Source organism: Filicampus tigris, chromosome 4 (genome assembly GCF_054856515.1).
Source record: "Filicampus tigris isolate MCC_2025a chromosome 4, RoL_Ftig_1.0, whole genome shotgun sequence".
Classification (NCBI taxonomy): Eukaryota; Metazoa; Chordata; class Actinopteri; order Syngnathiformes; family Syngnathidae; genus Filicampus; species Filicampus tigris.
In genome coordinates, this window is record NC_141220.1 from 11,650,828 (window position 1) to 11,676,839 (window position 26,012).

General features: G+C 40.7%; 1 protein-coding gene across 5 annotated transcripts in view; it reads right to left on the reverse strand.

Annotated features, from left to right (window-relative positions):
* Positions 1–23,360, reverse strand: part of LOC147148492 (zinc finger protein 536-like) — a 36,608-nt gene extending 13,248 nt beyond the window's left edge. For 3 of the 5 annotated variants that reach the window (XM_086029688.1, XM_086029692.1, XM_086029691.1), the window contains exons 1-2: positions 22,933–23,360; positions 10,334–12,096 (exon numbers count right to left, since the gene is read on the reverse strand). In XM_086029688.1, coding sequence (XP_085885814.1) covers positions 10,334–11,900 — 1,567 coding nt within the window. In that variant the 5' untranslated portion in view covers positions 11,901–12,096; positions 22,933–23,360. Of the gene's footprint in view, positions 1–10,333; positions 12,097–14,155; positions 14,195–20,082; positions 20,170–22,932 lie in introns of those variants that run through there. The other 2 variants (XM_086029690.1, XM_086029689.1) reach the window with 2 other exon arrangements.
* Positions 23,361–26,012: the final 2,652 nt, after the last annotated feature.

Below are 26,012 nucleotides of genomic sequence, written 5' to 3' on the forward strand. Positions count from 1 at the left end.
AGAAAGGCAGAGTGATTTTTCTCTTTTTTTGTAAAAGCTTGAATCCCCCTCAACCTTTAATAATATGAAATGAATGCCATAATGTCTGCTTCTTGTGTTTACCTACAAAGTAACCCTCATAGTGGTCCCAGAAACACCCTCTCGGGTTAAACACACTTCCCTGTGACCGTTTTGAATAAGAGATCGTCGGCCTCATACTGTCTTTAAACAGCCCAGCTGTTTCGCTGCCATTCCAATTACAGTAAAAGTCATCCAACGCCATTAAGCCACAAATATTGGCAGTTTATTGCCCAACACTCTCTTGGCATTTGAAGGTCAGGCCATACATTATACTGTGTCTTTTAGGGATGCGTCTGGGATAGGCAGATAAACCCACCACCATTAATTTAATTCCATGCATATTGATGCCTTATTGTTCTTCTTTAATGGACTAATATCTGAGTTACAACAGTGATTCATCCCCGCCAGAGAAATATCAATTTCATACACCTCGAGATGTGACCCTGAGGTAATTTTCCAGATCTAATGATCTGAAGTCAGCACTCGACTTTGTTTCCATCTTTAATAGAAAAACTACAATTGTGCAGTGAACGGTAGTAAAAAGAGGGTTTCTCTTTTTTATGTTTGTAATGTAGAAATCCATAAAATATCACCGTCCTTGAACAAAAGTCGTTCCTCTTTGTACTGTGCGTACACACTCACAGACTCCAACATTAGGTACACTTCACACGGTCTAATTACAGCTGTATATAATATATTCTGAAATTACTTTTGGCCGACACCTTTGCAGAGGAGCAAATTTGACTCTTTTGTGTGCTAAACTAAGTGGCCAAATTATAAGAAACTGCAACAATCGGTATGACAGTACAGTTCTACACGCCTGTACTGTGTCCACCACAATAACGCACATTAAAATTGATATCGCTCTGTGTCAGTTAAAGGCGAGAATTATCACTGTATCCGTGTAAATGAATTGTTTTTACTGCTGCTCTTGAACTGAATTTCCCTGGATTTTGGAGGTGTTTTTAAAACAGCCCGTCGGTGTTTTATTATTATAGATTTCAGTGACGTAGGACTGACTTGTGTTACCTTGTAAAAGACACCATGCATGTACAATACATGTAACATGAGAGGCAAAAACTTTCTAATCTAAAATGGCAATACTAGCGCTCCATACAGAATTATATTGGATTGTGCACCTTCCTACAGTATATGTACAGTATGAGTATGGGTGCGTTCGCATCTAGCTTGTGCAATTTAATGCCAGAATACATGAAATGTGCACAGCGACCAGCATCATGGATGTGCATGAGCGGGAAAGTGGCTTTAACAGCACCACGCCCTTATGTCTCCAGTAAGAGAGCAAAAAAAAAAAAAAAAAAAAAAAAAATCCAAACTGCTTAATGGAACTCTTTCAGATGCTCTCTATATATCTCAATTATTCTGCGGTTTAAATTACGATGACATTGCCGGTCAGCTCCAAATGCAAAAAACACAAATCTGACCTCATCTTTCAGCATCCTAAAACCATTTGCCAACCTACATGAGAGCAGTAAAACAACATCAAGACTGAGGATTCTGCTGCTTTTTGCTCTTTGTCTGGATGCGTGCCATCTTTGTGATTGCCTGGTTCATGCTAACTTAATCAGTTTAAGATTTACTTACACTGTCGAGCTTCACAATATGTGAGGGGAGTCATTTCGGAGCTTAGATTTATCAACCAAAACTCCAATTACTGCATCATTACAAGCTGCCGCCTCTCTTGCCTAACACAGAGCATATAATAAAGTGATGCATATGCGTTATCTGACCTTACTGGATGTGCAGAGAAAACTGTAAATAAATATATAAAAGTCTCCAGCAAGCTTGAAAAAAGAAAAGAAAGCAAGCAACCAGACTTGGACAAGTGATTCATTTCATATGGAAATTGGCTTTAAGATTTATACCCATACAAGCCCATCAATGCAATCACAGCCTTGCATAGTATATGCTTACACAGCCATTTGGCAGTTATATTGTCAACATCAAACTGTATATAGTGTGGCTCTTTCTATATGTGCAATCAAGCACCTGAGATGCAAAACAGTTATTCATGGTGGCTGGTTTGGTTTAAGATGAAACAGAGTGAGAGTCACACGCCAGACTGGTGAGAAAAACAGGGGCGCCAGATGTTCTTTGATGTTTATAATAGCATATATTATTAATATTAATTAGACCACATAGTCAATGACGCATTTGGGATGTTTCCAAGTCAATTAAGCCACATGGCATTCAGGGTACAGTGGAAACAATATTTCAGGGCAGGTGTTCAAAACTCCCAGGGTAAATCTTTTTATCTGCATGCTAGGAAAACAAGCATTTTGAGCTTAATTTGAGTCTCATATCTGCAATAGTAATTAAAAAGAGGATTAAATGACAGAAGTGCAGCTGAGGTGCAGAAAGCCAACAGGTAATCTGGCTGCTTAAACCAGTCTGACTGACATTTATTAAAAAGAGTAACACCTTTCAAATCTGATAAAAATGCATGCGCACATTGTTCAGCAGTGAGGAATAAATAAGGGAAAACCTCATTCATTCATTCATTCATTCATGAAGAAGACTTTCCTAATAACCCAACATTCATTTATACAGTATGAAACAACACGATTATGAAAAGCGAAAGAGAGAAGACAAAGTTTCTTATACTACACCACTGAACTCCGTTACTGTATTTCCTGAATAACAAACAGGCAGTTGCATGAAAAATACTTAAATAGCATTATTGTAAATTGACTTGAGAGGTTGAAGAATATGAAACCAATATTGACATCATCAGTCAATAATGAGTCAGTTATGTAGGAACATTGCTATTGTTGATAATGACGTTCAAGTAGTTTTAAGGCATAGTCAAGGATGATGAATGCACAGCAGTCGCAGTGATTAATTCACAGATGTATAGTTTCAACACCTACCACTGATTTATTCATACAGAGTTCGATTGCGTGCTCCCTAAGATGGCCTGCAACTTGATGCATATTGAAGTCAAATATCCCTGAATCTGAAGTACTACAAAGCGGAATTAAAACCAAAATTTAGTTTAGCTTTTTCATTCTGTAATGCCACCACAGAAGGCAAAGTGGAAAAAATTATGATAGTGACCAATAACGGAAGGGGAACTTATCACTCTAAAAACAGTTGGGTTATTTCATTAACCCAATTTTTGCATCGTTTGTGTTGGGTCAAAATTATGGGTTATTTCTTGTAAATTAACCCAATTGTTGGTTCAACTTAACTATATATTGGGTTATATGCCAGTAAAATCAAACAAAAAATCAACCTTACAGGCCCATACACAGGTGCCAAATGTACACCTGAATTAAGTATGACTGGCGGCCATGACAGCCACCGACATACTGTTCATGTCGACACACGCAGCATCGTGGTCAAGTCATCGACACGTTTGACATTAGGATTTCTTCATTTATCACACTGTTTTGGTAAGTACTTCACACATTGTAATCTTTTGAAAACGAGTTGCTTGTAACTGAGCGTGTGTGTTGGACAGGACGAGTGCTGGAATCGTAAAAAAAAAGCCATTAGTCTGCTGCCATTGTAGGATGTGATACTTCACAAGAACTGTGCGTTCTCCAAATAATGTTCCGTATTAACTTTGGGTGTTTACTGTAATCCACAGGAACCGTTCTATGATTACCAGAGTGGTTCTGGTTACCTTGCTTGGACATTGAAAACTGTTGAGCGCATCTCTCCTCAAGAGGTCTAGTATATATCTCAACACACTTTTCAAGATGGACCCACAAGTCATGACAGCCCGTGTGAAAGTGTGAGGCAGTTGTCTGGTGATGACCGCAAGGAAGCAATGCTTGGTTTAAAGAACTGAAATAAATTGTATACCATTTTATAAATGTATCTATCTCATGCACTGATTTGCATTTCCCGGCTGACAGCCAATCGGAGTGATTGTCACCGACACCACTTTGCAGACTGCCGTTGGTGTCTTATTCATTCAATTCATATAGCACCATGACACAAAATATATGACTTTGCCATAATTCTAAACACTACTCTTTAATTTAGACTTGTTCTCACTTCTACCATGAATGTGCTGAACAAAATTCTGGACATGTATGCAGTCTACTTTATGGTAACCACGACTGAGGATCGCACAACAAACAATGACCTCCCTACCATGTACATAAGGATACACTGAGTAGGCTGAAATGAAATTTGGCTGGTTAGTGGGCCGGGATAAATCCGCTACCGCCCTTGCTTAATCGAGCCCTTTTTTTCAAATGTGTCAGTATGGGTGATGTTATTAAAGTAGTTCCTTATTGGGGGCAGTATCCTTAGCATTATAAACAAAATGAATAAAGAAATAGTGGAATAACACAATTATTTGCATTGTTTTGACCCAATTTGCTGTGTTCATTTAACCCTTAAAGTTGGGTCAAAACTGAATAACCCAATTTTTGGGTTCTAATTGACCCAAGTCTGGGTCGGTCCTTTTTTAACACAACAATTGGGTCAAATTTAACCCAATTTTTTTTATTTTTGACCCAACTGTTTTTAGAGTGTATTGCATCACAGTAAAGTGGTACACATCTTAGTCCGGTAAGTCTTCATGTGAAGAGAAGTCATCAAGGTTAGAGGAATGTAGACAATTTACGCAGTCTTTTTATTCAGCTATTTTTTTGCACTTGTACGTAAGAATGTACATCAGCATCGGCATCAGAAAATGTGTTTTATAATACCACAAACAGATTAAATGGTACCTCTATTATTTCCCTATCAAGAGAAAAATATTTCTAAACAAAACATACAAATTAGAGGTAAAGCAATGTCTTAGAATGGAGTATGTTTGACCTCTGAGATTCCATTCTACAGTCATACAGAAATTTAACGAGTCGCAAAATGTGCATCAAGATTTGGCTCAATATTTTTAATGCATTTGATATATCGAGTAAAGGAATGGAAATAGAAAACATACAGTACATGGACTGTCAAAGATTTACCAAATTCTTCAAACCTCGATTTTAATGAAGTTGGGACAACATAGAAAACATAGATAAAAACAGAATGCGATGATTTGAAGAACCTTTTCAACCGATATTCGAGTGAATACACTACAAAGACAAAGATATGTAATGGTTAAAACTTATAAACATTATTGTTTTTCTGTTGTTGGGTTTGGGGTTTTTTTTTTGCAAATATTCCGTCATTTGAATTTGGTGGCTCTAACAGGTTCCCAAAAAGCTGGGAGAGGGGCAACAAAAGATTTGGAAAGTTGAGGAAAAAATATCTGCTTGGACTAATCCACAAATGAACAGGTTAATTAGAAACAGGTGAGTGTCACGTGTGGGCCTAAAAGCAGCATTGCTGAAAGGCTCTGTTGTTCACAAGCAAGGATGGGACAAGCGTCACCATTTTGTGAACAACTGCGTGAGCAAATAGTCCAACTGTTGAAGAATATTTGTTGGTGTAAAATTGCAAGGAATTTATTGACGTCCTCATCTATGGTCCATGATATTTTCAGAAGATTCAGAGAATCTGTAAAAATATCTGCACGTAATCATTGAATGCTTGTGACCTTCAATTTTGTTTCTCAGGCAGCACTGTGATTAAAAAAACATGATCACTCAACTCAACTTTATTTATCGAGCACTTTAAAGACAACCTCAGCTGCGTACAAAGTGCCAGAGATGGGCACTTTACCCTTTTTTGCCGTCCGTTCTCCGTCCACGAGCTGGGTACCCTTCCGTCCTCATCCCTCTGTCCTTATTCATAAAAATAATCGTCCTCCGACTCTGTCCGCCTCATCCTTTTAAAACACTTCCGTCCTTACATACCGTCAGTCTACCCCCCCGTAGAAAAAAAAAAAAGCGTCCATGCACTCATAAACATTATTTAAGGCTCATTAGCAGGCTAATTTCCTATGCACATCCACTTACCAAGAATGAATAACGCAAGATTACTTTATCAGGAAATAAAAGACTTCCCCTTCCGGGTTGTCGGCGCTGACAGAGAATTTTAATGTCTAAAGATGTCCCACACAAGGACATACTTCACATGCAAAGGTATGTACTAAATGTTAACAATTAGTTAACAAAACCAAATTGCTATCCACCTTTTTCCTAGTACAAGCCATATAGAGAGAATTATCAACAACAATGCCCAATAACGAAATATGAAGAAATCTGAGATGGACTGACGTAAAGAGTGAAAAGTGTGTTGTCGACAAGTCCGCCTTTCAAATTGTTTTTTGAAAACATGGACGTATTTTCCTCCTTGCCAAAGAGGAAAAGGACCATTCAGAGAGTGCTGTTTTCTGACGAGTCCACAATTAAAATTGTTTTGGGAAATGATGGATATCACGTCCTCCAGACCAAAGGGTAAATGGAGGATCTGGAATATTTTCAGCGCAAAGTTCAAAAGCCAGCATCTGGGATGGTATGGGGATATGTTAGTGCCCATGGAATTGGGTAACTCGCACACCTGGGAAGGCATCAATAATGCATAAATGTACATACGTGTTTTGTAGGACCATGCTGCAATCCGAGCAATATCATTTTTAAGGAGGTCCCTGTTTATTTCAGCATGTGTCAAAACAGCATGGCTTGGTACTAAAAGAGTGTCACTATGACAATGACCTGCCATCAGTCCAGAGCTGTCTCCCATTGAAAATGTGTGATGCATTATGCCATGCAAAATACAAACACGGAGCAACTGAAGTTGTACATCAAGCAAGAATGACAAAGAATTCACATACAAAAGATTCAACAATTAGGTTCCTCCGGTCAGGTGAGTGTTGTTAAAAGGAAAGGTGATGTAACACAGTGGTAAACATGCCCCTGTCCCAGTTGTTTTGGAACGTTTTGCAGGCATCAAATTCAAAATGAGTGAATATTAAAATAAAGACATAAATAAATAAACGAATAAATAAATAAATAAATCTTTGTTTGAACATTAAATCTATTGTCTTTGTAGTGTATTCACTTGAATATATGATGACAATGATTTACAAATCAATGTATTCTGTTTTTATTTACATTTTATACAACATCCCAACTTCATTGGAAGCGGGATTTGTATGTAGCAGATGATGGAACACTAAAAACAGTCATTTGGAGATGTCTGTTCCTTTATTCACTTTGTTAATGAATCATCAATTATTCATAGTGATAGTAATTTATGGTTCCTAACACATTCAATCCTCTGTAACTCTAAACTATTTTGTTTACTGTTCTGTAAAGGGTAACCATTAACCTTTTCCTGCCATCCATCACAAAGAAGAGATTCTGGTAATAGGAGCAGCTGAAGGAAAAGTGATATTGTGCATAGCAACATGCTTTGTCAGACATGTACACCAGTCAAATCATTGAGTTTTTACAGGCAATTATTAGTTCTGGCTGTCTTGATTGTAACAGTTTAAAAGAGCACTTATGAAGAGAGAATTAAGGAGAGATTGTGCAAGAGGAAATCATCACATAGTGTCTGCTCACTGACCTTGAGGTTAAAAGTACTAAATGGACTACTTAATTATTACGTGTCAGAGCATTTTAGAATTGTTTGGGATATGTTTTCCTCTAAGCTGGACTAATGTAGGTCACGAGCCTGAAGCATGCATCCTTCATTAGTTTATCATCCTAAACGGAGTCGTTCCTCCTATGTGCATTCTCAAATCTGCCCTGATCAGATATTGAGCGAAGCAATTTGCCTCCTATTGAAAGCAGACTGTGATTTCTAATTTAAGATGCTATTTGTCGCTTGGAATCTAAATCCCAAGCAGTATCTGAACATATCAAACAAAGAAGCCGTCTCTCACCCTGACAGCCGTGACTGTACTATATTTGCCTTCCATATTGAGAACATCAATAACATCATGACCACCATAGGCTATAGTATGAATAATGCAGCCAGTAATTCTGGACTAATCAATGTTCCTCAAGCTGAACATCTGGCACTGGTAATTCTTTCTCAGCATCTCCGCTCTCCTGAATTAGAAAACACTTTCTGACTTCCTCCTTCCTCCTCTTGCTTGACATCCAACCATCCAAAAAAGCAGACTTGATCAGTAACAGCACCCCCCTCGCCCCCCTCCACCATCTCCGAAAAACTTATCCCCCTGTTATTAAAGCCTCATTAAGTGGTGCGTGTTGGCCATATGTGTAGGATTTACCTATCTGTCCTGTAGCAGACCTGAGTGTTGAGCCCGGGCCAGCAGTGTGTGATTGTGTTAATTAATCTGTCATTGTGAGCGCGGGGAGCAGCTGCAGAGGTCTCAGGGATATATTGTCAGAGCTAAACAATGCGGTGCTAAGCCCCCAGAGTGAGTCTACCATTACACAGGACTAAGAACAGAGAGGAAAAGGGTGTGGGGGGGGGGGAGACAGAGAGAGAGCCCGCCGGATTCATCATTGACTAAAGCAATGACGCCTGACCTTTACAATGAATTAGTTTCCATGCTTAATATTGACTGAAATTAGAGTCTGATGCTGAATGTGCCATCCCTGCACTGTGTGCGCTCAAATCCTCAGCTCGCCAGCGATCATAAAGGTTTTCTGCAAATGACAGCATATGGTCTTGGAGATAGGGGGGAAGTGAAAACAACAGTGCTTAAACATGTTACTTAAAAGCGCAACTACAAGTGGATTCAGCCAATACATGCCTGCGATTCCATGTAAAATGTGCAGATAGCAGTATATGTGCACAATGTGTAAACAAAACGTCTAATGAGATTAGGTCTGATCCATTTATCTCTGCTACACGGCCCGCAAGAGCACATCAGACTTGGATGGACTTTAGTTAGTAGTACACAACAACCATCGTGACAAAGTGATGGGAAAACAACACACTATGGCTTTACCGTCCTCTCTTCTCTTAACTGTTATGGCAGTAATTTAGGCCCATGATAGCATGTTAGCAGGATGCCATGACAAGAATGGCATTTACCCAGAGAGCCAAATCATCCAAACCACCAGGTGGAACAGAAGACTATCAATAAAAATACCAGGTGGTAGATCAAATCATAAAAATCACTGGGTGGTATATATCAAATCATTAAAAACACCAGATGGCATGCATTAACATCTTGTGCCCCCGGAGGCAATTGGTTGAGGATGTGACAGATATAAAATAGAGGGTACTAATTATTCCTACAATGCCTATGATGCCATTATCTTTTAAAAAAGAAGACACGGTCCTTGTGCATGACAGGAAAAAATACTGTGCTCTTGCTGACCCTGCATTCCACATCCACCTTCTCTTAAGTGAGAAGAAAAACATACCATAGCTGTCACACCGCTGCTATAATGTTTGAAAGATGAAAACATATATTGAAGATTATGAGATGCAGTAATTTGACCATTTCTTTTCAACCCGAGAAGAAGACCAAGGCAGCAGACAAAATATGAAAGGTATGCTCAAGTGTTTCTGTACTTCATGTTCCATGAAGTTAGGCGACTTGCCAGAGACATAAAAATATGATGTAAGGGCTACAACAAGCACGACATGTACCAAATAAACATCTGCACTTTAAATCTGCCCTGGACATTTATTACATGTTAGTCATCTCTCCATTCTTTTATCTGCATGTTTTTGAATATTTGTAATAACTGTAAAATGCAAATAAAAAATAAATAAATAGACTGATAAATAAATAAATAATAAATAAATAAATAAATAAAGTGTTGATTGGACACTCTAAATTGCCCCTAGGTGTGCTTGTAAGTACGGATGTTTGTCTCTGTGTGCCCTGCGATTGGCTGGCAACCAATTCGGGGTGTCCCGCGCCTACTGCCGAAGACAGCCAGGATAGGCTCCAGCACGCCCCGCGACCCTTGTGAGGATAAGCGGTATCGATAATGGATGAATGGGTGGATAAATAAAAAAATAAATAAATAAAAGTCAAATCCCTTTTGAACTATTCTCACTAGGTAACACTGAGATCCTCAATGAGTGCTGACTTGCCTTTTCAAAAATGATAATGCTCATTTCTGATTGACAGGGTCTGAGAGGGAATCGTTTCTATTATTGTGGTTGTAGCTTGCACACTACATTGCCATCATACTACATTCCCCTCTTTGTAGCTAAACAGTGAACACCAAAAAAACACCACGATGATTATTTCAACCACCACTGCAATGATAAGACAGATTGCAGTTTTTAAATTTTTGTAAAGGTAGAAATTGAGGGGAAAAACAGATTTCCGGAATTATATGCCTCTTATGAAAGGAGGCCGAAGTAACACATGCCGGACCTGTATGTACTGTAACAAGTTAATATTCTTATAATACATACCCCATTATTAGCCGTATCGTCTCTACTAAAACTATGTTACCTATAGCTGAAGCAGGAGAAGAAGACTGTGGTTGGCGTTCAAGGGCGCTTCCAGTCTCTGTGGTGACCTCGGTTGGCCCCTGATGACTCAGGCTGCCTTTGCTGCTGGGCCGGCTGCTCGTGTTAGCGTCTTGGTCGGCGATGCCTACATTGCTGTCATCCACAGCAAGGCGTCGCTCAGACAGGTAGGAGGAGCTCTGCTGGTGCTGCTGCTGTTCCTTCGGGTTGAAGATGTGCTGTGGAGGTGTCATGATGTGCCAGCCAGAGTAGCTCACTGCATCTCTGCTGGAGATGACCTTCTGCAGATAGTCCAGATTGGTGGAGCTCAGCGGAGGGTGAAGGTGATTCAAGCCCAACAAAGAGGAGCTCTTAGTTTCACTGAGCGGGCCGAGACTTGGGGAAACCCCACGACCTAACATCTCGCTAACTTTGATGTCAACACCCGCTGCGGCGAGTAACTGACTATAATCTGTCTGGTCAGCCCTCTCAGCTGTGAGGAACCTGTTGTGAATGCGGGAGATGTACTGCGAGTAGAGGTTGCTCTGATAATCTTCTGTTAAATGATTCATGTTAACAGAGTTGTCATGCCGAGGGGGGAGATGAGCTTTCGAGGCCAGCTTATTCAAGTGGACCTTCATGTGGTTCTTGAGAAACCAGGGTTCTTTGAAGCGACGGCCACAAATTTGACAGCAGTGCTCAAAAGAGTCCTTGTGTTTCCTCATGTGACCCTTGAGGAACCAGGCCTGGCTGAAGGTTTGTCCACAAACATCACAGGGAAATTCACCACCGGGCTTCCCCTTTTCATTGACGCCCGCCGTAGGCTTATGTCCTGGCCCTGAATCAGTGGTAATATGCGTCGTCTCAACATGACCGATAAGCTCCTCCTCTTGTGCGGCAGCAAACTCACACAAGGTGCATTTGTAGGGTTTGTGCAGGATCCTGATGTGTCGCTCAAGCTCCTGTTGCTTTCGGAACTTGCCCTTGCAGAATGAGCAGCGAAACCCAATGGGTGAGGGCTGAGCGGTCTCATCGTGGATCGGGGTGGCTTTAGGGGACGTAGATGCTATGGGCTGGCTGTTGAGGAACTGGTTTGGAGTCTGGGCCTGTTGCCGTTGTTGAAGTTGGGTTATGACGGACGTTTGCTGAGGGCCGACATGAGCTGCCCGCATGTGCCTGTCTCTCAGTATGGCCCTTTCCTCAAGCTCATGAAGCAACCTGTTCTCCTCCCTAATGCGTCCGCGGCCTTTGCCCAGAATGCCTTGCTTGTGGGTACGCAGGTGTATCTTCAAGTTGCCCTTTTGTGCAGCCCGGTGGTCGCAATAGGGACACTTGAAGGGTTTTTCGCCGGTGTGTGTGCGCATATGAAGTGAAAGGATGCTGTTAAAGCGGAAACGCTTTCCACACAACGGACAAGGATACTTTCTGTTCTTGCGATTGTCATCCTGAACAGAGTTTACCTGGGTAACGATGCTTTGATTTGTAACCCTCAAGAACTGCGAGAGCTCAACTCTCCCATTCATGCTGCTGAGAATTCTTGCGTCCATGATTTGATTGGCCAGAAGCGCCATCTGGCTCCTAATTGGGTGGGTGGGCGGCCTAATGAATCTGTCCTTTCAGTGTCTGGCTAAAGTTACAGACTAGTGGTCAGGGGTGTTTGAAAGGTCTGCAGTGAACTGTGTGCTGGCTTGCTTGTACTTATTCAGTTTAAAACAGGATGTGGATTCATGCTGATCAGATGAAATCTCGGCTTGTTGCAGCTCAGACCTAAAGAGAGAACAAAGGGAACATTAAGTGCATTCAAATTCTAGCAAAACAAAGAAAGCATTCACAGGCAAAAAAAAAAAAACACGGAAAAAAAACCTATATGGATCACGATGGAAACTTTTGGCTCCTATGGTTAACGTCAGAAGAGTGACTTTCTACTCATTAGTAGTCATTCAAATGTCTGCTGTATAATACCAGTGATGCACTTCAAATAGGTCAGCAAATGAAGCAAAGTAGGTTATATCTCTTCTCATCCTGTGTTAAGTATACCTGCGGTTTTACATTAACACTGGAGACTGTGAAACTGCTGATTAAGTCCGACCACAAAGCCTTACTCAACAAACATATCACCCCATACTAAAGGGCAAGATGGAAATCTTTGTCTTGATCTTCAGTTGTACTGACACACAATACCATGGCGGCATAAACATCAAAGTCTGACCTCTTCTACTTAGCCTCTCTTTTGCATTTCTCAAATAACCACCAGAAAAATTAAAAAAGAAAGATTAAAGTAAAAGCGTTAAGGCACAGGAGTACTGAGAAAAATAAACAACTTAATGATGCAAAAATGCAAGCTCAGTTTAAGTGGGAAAGTATTCAAATTTAAAACATTTTTTTCCTCCCCAGCACCATTCTTTGATTCGACTGTAGCAGCAAAACAAAGCCTCAAATTCACATGGTGCGACAATGGTAGGGGTCACATAAGCGAGGCCTGTGCTGCACCAAAGGGCACAGAACAAAGCCTTCACTGTCCGCACTGAATTAACACAGGCTTACATCATCCTGGGCTGCAACCTCAGTCACTCATGAAAATGATGTACACAAAACCACACAGTTAAAGAGCAGCAACACCAACCGAGCAGCATGACTGCACTCAACTATCGATCAGCAATCAATGCAACCATACGGACCTCATCTAATCATATCTGACAGGAACAAGAGTGAATGTGCTTCATACTGCTTAAAAAGGGAAGTCAAGCCCCAAAAAATCTTTGCAACGATATGTTCAATGCGCCTTCAGTAGTCTAAACATGGCATTCTCACTGATATTGTGTTTGTGGAAGATGAGTTAAGATGAGTTTTTAGCCATCTCAGGGGGCGTCCTTTTTGTGACATCACAGTTGCTCAAGACTCGGATAACGATCAATCGCGACTCAGCTTCAGAAAACAGGTGAGCCGTGATTGGTCGTTACCTGAGCCCTGAGCAACTGTGATGTCATTTTCAATTGACGGCAAGTGGCAAAATGGCCGCTCCCTGAGATGTACAAAAACAGGTGGATTTTACTGCTTAATTCGTATTCCACAAACAGTAGTGGCCTCTATTATAGTTTTTTTTTTCTGAATGTTTAAACTTTAACAGTGGTTCTTGTAGCACAAGTTCTAAGCCTATTAATATATATCACAAAAACACTCACAGAGTTTACAAAACTAAAAGCACAAACACTCCTTTGTACTTTGTAATTTTGTAACACACAACTCCCGGCTTTACAATCAATTTCCAAATGATCAACACACTGCTTTTCAAATTTACATACATTTTACATACATTATTTATACTCATCTACCAACATGTGGTCACACTGTTACAGAAGAAAATGTTTTAGCTCATTAGTTCACTTTGCAATCAACCTAAACACTATAAACAACCCACAGGTAAGCTGTCGGTGTGGTGTCCAATGATGGGAGCAGGAAGAGTGAGAAGAGTGAGAATTAGAGGAGGCAGAGGAAGAAGACATAGAGCTGAAGAAGCAAGAGGGAGACAAGAGGTGAAGGAGGAAGGAGAGGGAGATATAGAATTACAGATGACATCAGAGCTCCAATAGTGGACCATGTAATCAACCATGGAATGACCCAGAGAGACAACACAGTGTAGACTACGTTTTTTTTCCTCCATATCTCTCACTGAAATTAGTCTGTGTGTGGGAAGCGGGGGGGTGGTGACATGTAAAAATACAGTTTTGTGTTTGTTTTGATTTTTACAATAACTGCACTAAACACCTTCAATAAAAAATACTTGAAATTTGGATCTCTGTGTGTTGACAAAAGTACAAACGCCTACCTCGTGTATAGGTAGAGAGCACAAAAGCCAGATGTGTTTTTCATTCTTCCCATGAGCGTGTGGTTGGCACATTGTGCGCTTACGAATATCATGGCTTGCGTTAATTGTTTGATACAAGAATACGATTTTTACGAAGGTGTAAAGAGCTTAGCAAGACTTTGTTGCTTTTGCAAGATAGCTACAATGTGACACCATTTTGGCAAAAGGTTATCTTATTTGTGTGAAGAGTTTTGCAAAAATAGCCAATAGTTACAAAAAATATGCTTAAGCCATCAGGAAAAAAACTACAATGGCATTATAAGACCGCAGCCTTGGACATGCAATGTGCTAAAGTGCATCCAATTTGAAGTCTGTGCCCAAATCAATAATATTGATCAAATTCGAGTTCTGACTGTCTTTTTGTCATGAAGCAACAGCAGGACTGCATTTATGATTCCTTTAACAGGCAATTCACAGATGCTCTTTCACACGATGGTCATGTCCTATAAAAAAAGAGTGCAACCCCACACATTCACTCTCAGAGAATAGTTGATGAGGCACAAAAATAACCTTTCACAATCAAAACATAAAACCTGCTGCCTGTGTAGTGTGTCATGACCATGAAGGTGCTATACACAAAACAACTCAGATATCTGCTCTGAGCTGAGATCAATATACAACCCGGAGCTAATCATGCCTGCTATATAGAACTATGATACCAAAAAGTCTTGAAAATGTATTCTGACCAACTAAGCAATGCTGCATAAATTCTTCACCTGTGTGTGTGTGTGTGTGTGTGCGTATGTGCTTGTGTGTGAGAGAGAGTGTGTGTAACTGTAGGAATCTGTGTTTAGCAGCAGAGGCAGAGCCATCAGGTGTTTTCCTTCTGTCAGAGTGTATTAGGCTCTTTTTTGGAGCAGATTCACAGAGTGCTTGAACGCTATTAAACATCATCTCACAGCAGCACCTCTCAGGCAGGGCGGCGCATTGACGAACAAGGAGCAGGTGCGATTACATGCAGGCAATAACGGAGGAGAAATGTATCACAAATTTAAACAAGCCATGGGAGCTGCGCATTACGGATTACTTTCGTTGTAACCGTATCAAAAATTGTCGCATTTATTTTTACTGCTGTCAGCCAAAAGAATTTGTAAGCTATTTAATCAACAAGCAAGTGGAGGTGTAATCTTTTAACTTTGTTGCTGCTGTATATTGTCAGCTAGGATAGATGGACAGTATTGTAAATCCATAGTGTGGTGACACTGCTGAAGCGCATGAATAAAATTTATAGATCAGAAGTGCATATTTCTTTTTTAACAGCAGATGCAAGGCATTAATAATTTGCTTGGTTGGTGGAGCAGAACACAACAAGCACCACAAACAGCTTCTGTAAACTGCAGAATGTAAATGATGCATAGAAATTAAAGCTTTATGAATAAAAGCAATTATTTGTAAGACAAATGGAAAGCCATGGAAAATCCTGCTCAAGTCAATCAAGTCCTTTTGTGACTCGATGACACAAAATCTGGCAATGCAATCATGTTTCTATGAACTGGATTTGCTGTGGAAAATAGACACGACAGGGACATGCACAGGCTACAGTATAGAGGAAACTGTCATTGTAACTGTAGGAAGTAGAATTAATTATGGAATGAATATTGATTCAAATGTATAGCATGCAGTACTGTGCAAAGGTTTTCAGACACTATTGGATATATTATTATTATTATTATTATTATTATTATTATTATTATTATTGACCATATACAGTGGAGCCCTGCATAATTTGCGGTGCTGCATTTGCAAATTCACCTATTCACTGATTTTTTTGGGGGGGAAGACACGCCTATTTGCATGTTTCTGTAGCATGGCAAAAAAATATATAGTTTTTTACTTTCATGGCAAAATACTGTCTCCACAGTATGTATGATATGAATTGGATTGTAGTGTTTCTTTATTTTAAACAACAAACAACTTACTGTGGACCGTAAACGCACCAAAAAAATTAAGTCAAACTAGTTGTCCACTCAAGCAAACTTTAGCTGCAAAAGGCATAAGGTTGTGTGTAAGCGGATATTTAGCCTGCACACACACTCACTCACCCCCAACCTGCACCATTAAATTTGCTAATGTGTACATACATTACATACATACAGGGACTATACATTGTGTATCTTTGACCTTATCTGGAAGCTGTTTACTGTACTGTATTTTTAAGGGTAAAGCAATGTTTGAAAATGTTTGCAAGTGTTTCAAATAAAATCAAAGTCTTTTGGGATCATAGTTTGTGGTATATTTATGAAATTAACAATGAATATAGACTGGTATAAGCATTTTAGGTGAGCGCCAATTATTTGTGGAAAGTCGCTTAAACGCGGATCAGTCCCTATCCCTGCAAATAGTGGGGGTCCACTGTACAGCCACCAGCTGTTTTGACCACTTGCACAACATATTGATACGTGATATACCGTATAATACAAGGGCTGTATCAAATATTCTCTATTTGAAAAAGAATAATGTTCAGAGTTGAGAAGTATTAATTTAACAATATGTTTATAGTGGTTGTCCTTTGCAGTGGTTTACTACTGTACTGCACTATACTGACAGATGTTCCTAATATTTTTTACTTTCTCATATCAAAGTAACCAACATAGTAGAGGCAGGTGTCCTTGGCATGCATTCCAGTTCTACGCCAATGCAAACACCTACCGCCACACATTGTTAAATGAATACTGTACTTCTCTGACAATGTCACTTAAAACACAATATTATTATATTTGTAAAGGTAGAATATATGATGCCGCCATTGTCGTTGATATCATTGTACTGTGCAAGTGCTCATAATATTGTTGCTGCTCAGTGTTTGTAGGACATAATGCCCATTACACCAACAGGAACTGAACGTTGAATTGTTCTGGAATAAATATTGATTAAAATAAGGAAGACACAGTACTGTGTCACGCCACCATTACATTTATTGTTTTAGCAAGGCTATAATGGCCATACAATTCCTCAGACATTTTATTAGAATACAATCAAAAACACTCAGTAGAACAAGAACTAACTTGCGTGTAAAGCTTTCAGTGTAAAACCACAATTTTATTGTCAGATACTGAGCATACAGCACGTTTTAAGACACACATTTACAACGGTAATTTCATTTGAAAATGCAAGACAAAAATTACAGTTGTTACAATTAAAAAAGCGCCAGTACTACTGGCAAAGTTGTGAGGCAGTTGACTCTCAAAATCATATGGAAGGGGACCCTAATTAATGTCATTGCTTTCACATTCATCTGTTATCTATTTTGTCTATTCATCAAAATGTTTGCTGTGAAAAAAGGTCATTAAAACAGTGCCTTTGGCACAGAACTGTTTGCATACTACAAATACAGTAGAGTACGCTATTAAAGCTTATACTCTCAAAATAAATACATGTATTAGGTCACCCCAAACCAACCCCCCCCCCCCCCCCCCCCCCCCCCCCCCAAAAAAAAAAAAAGACTTGTCCAAATTCAAGGAGTTGATGGCTTTTGCCAAATCGCTTACTGATCAATTAATTGATTTAAAGGTACTTTTCTTACTCTGACTGTCTCCCTCGCTGAATGGGTACAAGTGTTTTCTATATTTTGTAGGTGTGTAGTACAATCAAGAGTGAAAAAGAAAAGTCCCCTCTTGGGACAAATAATGGATGTTCTTCTTATTGTGTCATTTGCGATACAGGTGCTATACGTGTTGATGCAAGAGACTCTGCCTACTTCAAACTCCATCCATTATCTCTACCGCTTATCCTCAAAAGGGTCGCGGGCGTGCTGGAGCCTATCCCAGCTGTCTTTCGGGCAGTAGGCGGGGGACACCCTGAATTGGTTGCCAGCCAATCGCAGGGCATACTTCATTCAAAGTGAAAAATGAAAAAAAGCTCACATTTTCCGACTTCTGTGGCTACATGTAACAACTATTTTATCAGGAATTCCCAAGAAGATTCATGCACAGGCTGCCATACATCGTGCCCCCTGTGTATCATTTCACACACATAACCAATCAGCCAACCAACCATCCTGTGGCGTGTCCTGTCAGGGTGCTGGGGGCAGTGGTAAACGCAGCTGCCCACCCTGACCCGGACAAAAGATAGCACCCATACACTTTCTGACAACCAGATTAATGAAAGCCTATAGGAGCTTCTCTGTAGGCCCCCCCCCCCCTCCCAAATGCCTGACGGAGATAGAATAGTCTAACCAGCGCCATTCATTACTGCAGGAGCAAAGAAAGAGCACACACAGCACTGACAAACTAGCTCCTTGTGAGTAATAGCTAAAGAACTCATAAAGGAATGCGCGCACATTTATTGTGTATGTGGAGAATAGATGATTTTGCTATCAAAACTTGAGAAATATGACTAGAAATCAGTGTCTGCGGCCCTTCAGTGACATTACTGAAGCACTTATTTGAGAGTCTTCTTGCCGGCTGCAAAGAGGCATTTGAGCAAACCGCGTTGTTAATGCAACATACTGCTGACTGAGTACATTAGACTAAATTTGCGTGAAAAACCTGTTGGGAACTAGATGGGATACAAAGAGTGCAAGATAAAAGACTTACTTACAACGTTGACTATCTGCATTTGTACTTTTGATGGAAAGTGTTACATTTTCTTAAGGCTAATGATTGTGCACATTCGTGCAAGAGGCAACTGCTATAAACGACTAAGACAAAGTTTCGAAAGAGGAGGAACCGTGCCGTGTCCTAACCTTGCTACAGTGTGTCATATATATAAACGTTGCATTCATTAGCTTCCTGGGATGCCTGCAATAGTGCTCATAATAAAGTAATACAAACACTGCCTCCTTAATGCTCCATCATCAAATAGTGTCTCTGTGCGTGCAAGGACACACACTTTCACATGTAGTCTCTCCCTCTCTATCTCTCTCCATAACACGCACACACACACACACGTACACACTCGAGCATGTGTATATAGAATGTATTTTAAATCACTCATGTGTAAACAGTTGCTGGTGTTTGCACGGGCCACCTGTTCTTCCTGGACACAAACAAAGCTTTTGGCGTAAGATGGGCTATGTTAACAGTGCGGCGTGCGTTGGGGATGCCTTGCGTAAGACAAGCCAATCCACATGGTGCGGGCCTGCATCAGATGGTTGGGCCCCCGCAGGCCCACTGCCAACGCCAACAGAACTCACACAGATCTCAAAGAATGGCTCTTTTTGGGTTGGTGACAACACACTGACATGGTTTGTGCAACTTCCCGTCCCACAGTGCAAAAAGGCAGGATTGCCCCTGTAAACTGCCAATGCCATTTCATTTATCTCAGCGAGCGCCTTTGACTGCATTTGCATGATGTGAACGATGCTCCTTATTGGTAAAGTGGCACCGAGATGGCGAAAACGGGGGAAACTGGAGATGTGTCGACTTTCACTTGCCAAAGCACTCGGAGGCACAAAAACAAAAGACATTAAACGAGTCATCACAAAACCACAGCAGGAGTCGGGTAATGCCACTTACAGTATCTCATTAAGCTATGGCATCTACAGGAAAAAAAATGACAAACAAAGAGTATAATCCAAGGCACATTAACTGGGCTGATAATTCAATGAGCCCTCATTTGGCAGCCATCTTGCTTTCGTGATGGTCTTTTTTTTTTTTTTTGCCGCAGCAACACACACACACACGCATACATATTCTTCCTCCTCGACCCACCCCCTCTCTCTTTCAAAAACAACAAAACATCCACCATTAGACAACGGGGTACCGACGTAATTAGAAAATGACTTCCTTTGCAATCCTAGCTAAGTAGTTTACACACTGTAATTACAGGGACAAAATCATCTTTTCATCATTCCACTGATTGGGCTCATCAACCCAGTGGGATCTCAGGACTGTGCTCAGGCAACATCTGGGCTAAGAGAATTAGCCCCTGACTTGAGCAGGCCTTACACGGTGGCAAGCGACGTATCCATCCAGTTCCTATGGAGTGTATCCTGTTCACGGTGACGGGAAAGCTGGAGCCTATCCCAACTAACTATGGGGGAAAGACACAAAACCACACCCTCAATTGCTTGCCGGTCACACCAGCATTCACATTCGGCCGTGTGAACCGCTACACTGACATCTGCCTCTTAAAAATGTGCTTCTTTCGGTAAACATGCAACTTTGGAGAGCAAGGTCACCGCATGGCGACTATCTCGATATCACACCTTCAGCGGCATATCAAACTTTGACTCCCCATACTCCAAATTGTCAATAGGAGCACCAGCGCAGCTCGACCTTGGTGCACAACAACTTGCCTTTTCATGAGAATCTCTGTTTATTCTAATTGTGTGTTTGCAGCCTTGACTTTCTAACAAACACACATGGTGTTGAAGGTGAAGTGCCTTGTCGGCCCGTGTCCTATGCGCAGCGGCTCTGTGTGTTGGCAACAGAGGCAAGTGTTTAATGTGGCAGCTGTTAGCCTCGTGGATTTTCACTAATCACTCTCTCCTGATTACTCTGATGAGTGTATGATGCTCTTAAAAAATCAAGCCGCAGTGGAAATAAAAAAAAAAAGAAAAAAGAAAAATAATTATCATCATCTCCCTAAGTAGTGCAGCTGCACCCGCCTGCAATAATTACAACTAGAACACAAGCGGCTTCTCCCATCACTTACAACCACTTATTATTAGAGGTAACGTTAATTGGTGCAGTGGTGGGCGACAATTCTTTGTGGGGTTTGTCGTAAAAAGCCAAACCTTGAAAGTTACAGCACATTAGTGGTCTTCAAGCCTGGGTAGGGTATTAAACATTGCATGCAAGAAGCGCCAATAGACCGAGCCGGGGGGGTTGTAGACGCCCTATCAGTAGCCCCTTGGTTGCACGGCTGCTTTGCCCTCGCCTCACCCTTCCCCCACTCCGGGTATCAGCCTGGCAGAAACAATTAACATTTTCATAAAAACAATTCCCTGCCTCCAATAGTCCGATGTAATTTGTTTTCCATCTCTGTTCATTAATCATTGTTTAAATCGGTGAGCCATCCCCTCCACTCTGCCATCTGCACTCAGCTGTGTTACAGATATGACACCTTCCGCCTTAATGGGAGCTGACAGCCAGGAGAGGAGGCCTGTGGAAAATAGCTTCCTGCATGTGCACTTCCACCTCACATAGTGCCAGCAGGTGAGAAAGGGGGTATCTAATAGCTTCTGATTAGTCTCAAATGCAAACACGTTGCAGCCGACAGCACGCAACACTTACACCTCTGTATTGAACACTGTGTGAAAAGATTGCAGCCGTGAAACGGAGCGAAAGAAAAGCCATACTACTAACAATGCATCCCACTTTTTGCCAAAGTTCTTTAACATTTTTTTGCCCCCTCTCTTCTCTAGTTAAATTAGTGCAGCGTTCCTACAATATGCTATTGTTTTCCTGGAATTGGGAGCAAGGTTATTAATTATTCACTGTTGTGTTCTCATATCATGGGGCTATGCTTTTCACTGTATTGCCTCATAGATCAAATACTTAGGGCCATGGTACTCGGGCGAATTTCACGAGGCAAAATCCTAAAGATATTATTATTATCACAAAGCAGCCGTTTGGGGGATTAAAAGTTTCCTGAAGAGTTAGAGTGGCTAGAATAGGTTAAGATGCTCTCTGTAATGTTGCCACGGTACGGGAAAGACAAATAAGTTGGTGATTTTAAGCCAAGAGTCTAAACAGCTTAGGCATTTGTTTGGCGGGAGAAAATCCGACTCAGTGGGGTGCCAAAAAGTTCATCTGGCCTGTTGATTTCAGCATGGATTACTGCTATTCAAATCATGTGCCCTGTGTTCAAACAAGTGTGACTGTCAGGGGGGAGAAAGTTGCCAAGACCAGCTTTTGTCATGTACGCTTTTGTGAGTTTACTGCAGCATAATGAGAAAGAGGCTGTGATGATACACTTTCATGCCCTCCCTCTCCACCCATTCGCCTAATTTCCTCATCGCTTTCAAACCACACACAGTTTTTCGATTTAAAGATCATCTAAAGAAAGCGGGGAGGGCTTGGTGGTAACACTTGTAGCTCCTCTTTTTCACACTAAATTATGTCACATGTGGAAAACCTTATTTTGGGGGTTGCCATAACTATCTAACAAGGGCAACGGTAGTAGAGTAAATCATGTGCATATTCAAAGCTGAATATTTCATGTTGATTGATCGCACTGACTTCCACCCACCTGCTCCTCCTCCTGTCCCACTGGAGCTGGCATGAGGAGAATTCAGTAATTGAGAGGAGCAGAGCGTGGTCTCCCTTTGCTCATATATGACAGATGGGGCATCATCGCTTCAAAGGAGAGCATTTGGAAACAGGAGGAAGGGGGACAAGAGGCTAAGGGGGGCTTTGAACACTGTACAGGTGACTAGGGTGGAGAGGAAGACTTGAAACATGTCCCTTAATATATATATATATATATATATATATATATATATATATATATATATATATATATATATATATATATATATATATATATATTTAAAAAAATGAATATTGCATATTTGTGTCTGAATGTTTTTCTGCACTCCCTTAACTTGTTTAAAGCATGTTTAGAGTTCAACTTTACGAATTGACACAAACAGGCATAGCATGACGTTACTTAAAAAATTAAAATTAAAGAAAAAAAAGGGGTCACGTGTTAATTAAGTGCGTGTATCCTAGAATAAACAGCTGCAGAAGCTCCCGCAATACGATTTTTAACTACTTTGTAAAGTCACACATCATTAACAAGGACGGAAAGTCACACTTTTCAGAAGATAGCAACTTGATGACGAGTCTTACCTGACTTGGACAGGTGGCGTCAGCTGAAAGGATGGATGGGTGGATGCGGAGCAACGGGCGCTTTATCGCTAAAGAAAAGGCGGAAGTCAGAGAGAGACAGAGAGAGAGAGAGAGAGAGAGAGAAAGAGCGAGAGAGTGAGAGAGAGAATGAGAGAGAGAGAGAGAGAGAGAGAGAGAGAGAGAGAGAGAGAGAGAGACCGAGACCGAGACCGAGAGATGTCCCCTACAATAAAATAAAATCAAAATAATAAAGTCTTCACAACGAGGGCGCGGTGCTACAGCACGATTCGCTCTCCTTGTATTTCCGTCGGAGAACAGGAGGCAATGAAATGTTCCAAATAGAGTCGGGATACTTGTGCCTACGAGCCGTGTGTCTCCCTCATCTGGACGCTGACGTGGAAGTGGAACAGACGTGCGCCGTGCGTAAAAATGTGCGGCGGCGCGTCCACGGCGGCTCATCCATCGCCGCTCACATGCGTCTCTTTGAATACATAATGGGCTATTATGCGTGTCACATTTGATAAGGCGAAGAGTAGAAATTGGACGCTCAATGAAACCTTTGCAGCAAAAGTAGGCGGGATTCTACTTCTGCAATTTTGGAGCTGTCAATGATGGAATGAAAATGTTTTGACTGAATTGGTATTTATAAGCAGCGAATAAAACGCAGTACGGTAAAGTGTGTGTTTGGATATGAATCTTAGGATCAATGAAGCAAAGGATCAATCATTTTTAGGCTGACTTACGATTCAATCTGATCTTGATTAGCATTGTTGTGAGTAGTACCTGTATTTACTTATTTATTTTTTTTCTTGGACAGCAAAAATATTCTAATCTCTTTAAGATAACAATGCTTACTTTTGATTGACGGTAGTGGATGGTAGGCTCAATTTTCAGGTATACTATAGGTCAATATCTGTGCTTGAGTTTATATTTTTTTCTGATGACCTTTTAGTTTTGCTCCATTTGAAAACAGATCTGTTCAGTAGTTTCTAGTTGACTGACTGTCACAATAGGCTTGTTACTTTTTTTCAACTTTTTTCAACACAGAAAAACAGTGACAGTAAAACAGTTCGGCGTTATATCCCTAAGTGCAACTTAAAACTCCACTATGCAAAGCAAAAGCCATTTATCAACAACACCCAGAAATGCCGCCGGCATCTCTGGGCCCAAGCTCATCTAAGATGGACTTGTGCAAAGTGGAAAAGTGTTCTGTGGTCTAAAGAGTCCACATTTCACATTGATTTTGGAAATTGTAGCGTCATGTCCTCACTGCCAAAGACGAAAAGAACCATCCGGACTGTTATGGACACAAAGTTCAAAAGCCAGCATCAGTGATGGGGCTGTGTTAGTGCCAATAGCATGGGTAATTTACACATGTGAAGGCACCATTAATGCTGAAATGGACATACAGGTTTTGGGGAAACACATGCTGCCATCTAAGCAACATCTTTTTCATGGACGCCCCTGCTTATTTCAGCAAGACAATGTCAAACCACATTCTGCTCCTGTTAAACAGCATGGCTTCGTAGTAAAATAGTGTGGGTAATGGCAGAGCTGGACATCACCTTACCGCCACCGAGTTCCGGTCTGCATATTTAAACAACCCGTGTGGTCCCCGTCGGTCAGAGTCAGCCAAACGGCATATAAATGACCTGACGTCACGCGCAGGTGCCGCACTCCTGACACGCGGCCGAGTAAGGAAAAGTAAATGTGTACCTTGCCATCCCCCAGATGCAATGAAATGTGCCCCATATTGTTTTATTTCACCGATCACCACGCTGTGTATGTGTGTGTCTGTTGTTTTTGTTTGTTATTTTTTCTTCGTTTGGCGATGCCCTGCAGCTCTGGGTAATAGACTGGCCTGCCTGCAGTCCAGACCTCTCTCCCATTGAAAATGTGTGGCCCATTATGAAGTGTAAAATACCAGAACGGAGACCCCGGACTGTTGAACAGCTGAAGCTGTAAATCAAGCAAGAATGGGAAAGAATTGCACCTACAAAGCTTCCAAACGTTTATTAAATGTTGATAAAAGAAAAGGTTATGTTACACAGTGGTAAACATGACCCTGTCCCAGCATTTTTGGAATGTGTTGAAGCCATAAAATTTGAAGTTTATGATTATTTACTAAAAACAAAAATGTTTTTCAGTTTCAACACTACATATCTTTGTAGTGCATTCAATTAAATATAGGTTGAATATGATTTGCAAATAATAGTGTTCTGTTTTTATTCGTGTTCAACACAACGTCCCAACTTCATTGGAATTGGGGTTGTAAGGCAGAAAAGGATGGAGGTCACATGGAGGAATGTAAATCATGGAACATTAACAACAGCAACAGATTGGGAGAAGTAAATTATTCCCCATCCAGGGCCCTGTTGAAGAGAATTGTTTGATGCATGAATGGAATAATTTGTTGCAAATACTTTCTTGTGCTTGCCTAAAAATCAGCAGCTTCTGGAGTTTAAAAAAAATCTTCATATAATCTGGGGAAAAAATACAGTACGAATAAGGTGTTGATGCAACTTTTGGCTTGTTCCATCAGTGTTGTCACAGCAAGTCCCTTGCATGATTTGTTTGGCATATTACACCAGATGCCCACCCTGACATAACCCACCTATTCCGTCCCACACCGGCGCAAACACCCGCTTAGTCACAATTTTCTGCGTGCAAAGTTTAGGGAAATACCAAAAGACAACTCCAGCTATGCTCACAGTTAGACTACGCTTTGCTCTACACGTGAAAATAGGGCCAATTATGTTGTTGGGAATGTATTGTTTTGAAAGCATAAAAGTTGAACCAACGCCAACTCTAGCGACTATTTTTTTTTTTTTTAGTACAACCACTATGTGAGTTCTTAAAACAGGGAAACTAATGTGTACAGAGATGGGTTTTTTTTTCCATTTTGACAAGTTATGAGAACCGCTGTTTTATACAATTGACAATGGTTTTATTTTACTATTTTACTACTTACTATTTTATTTTTAATCTGGTTCTTAAGTACCTCTCAAAATCTGTACTTTTTAACTTTTATTTAAGTAAAGGAGTTGAATCAGTAGTTAAGCTTTTATAAGAATCTTTTT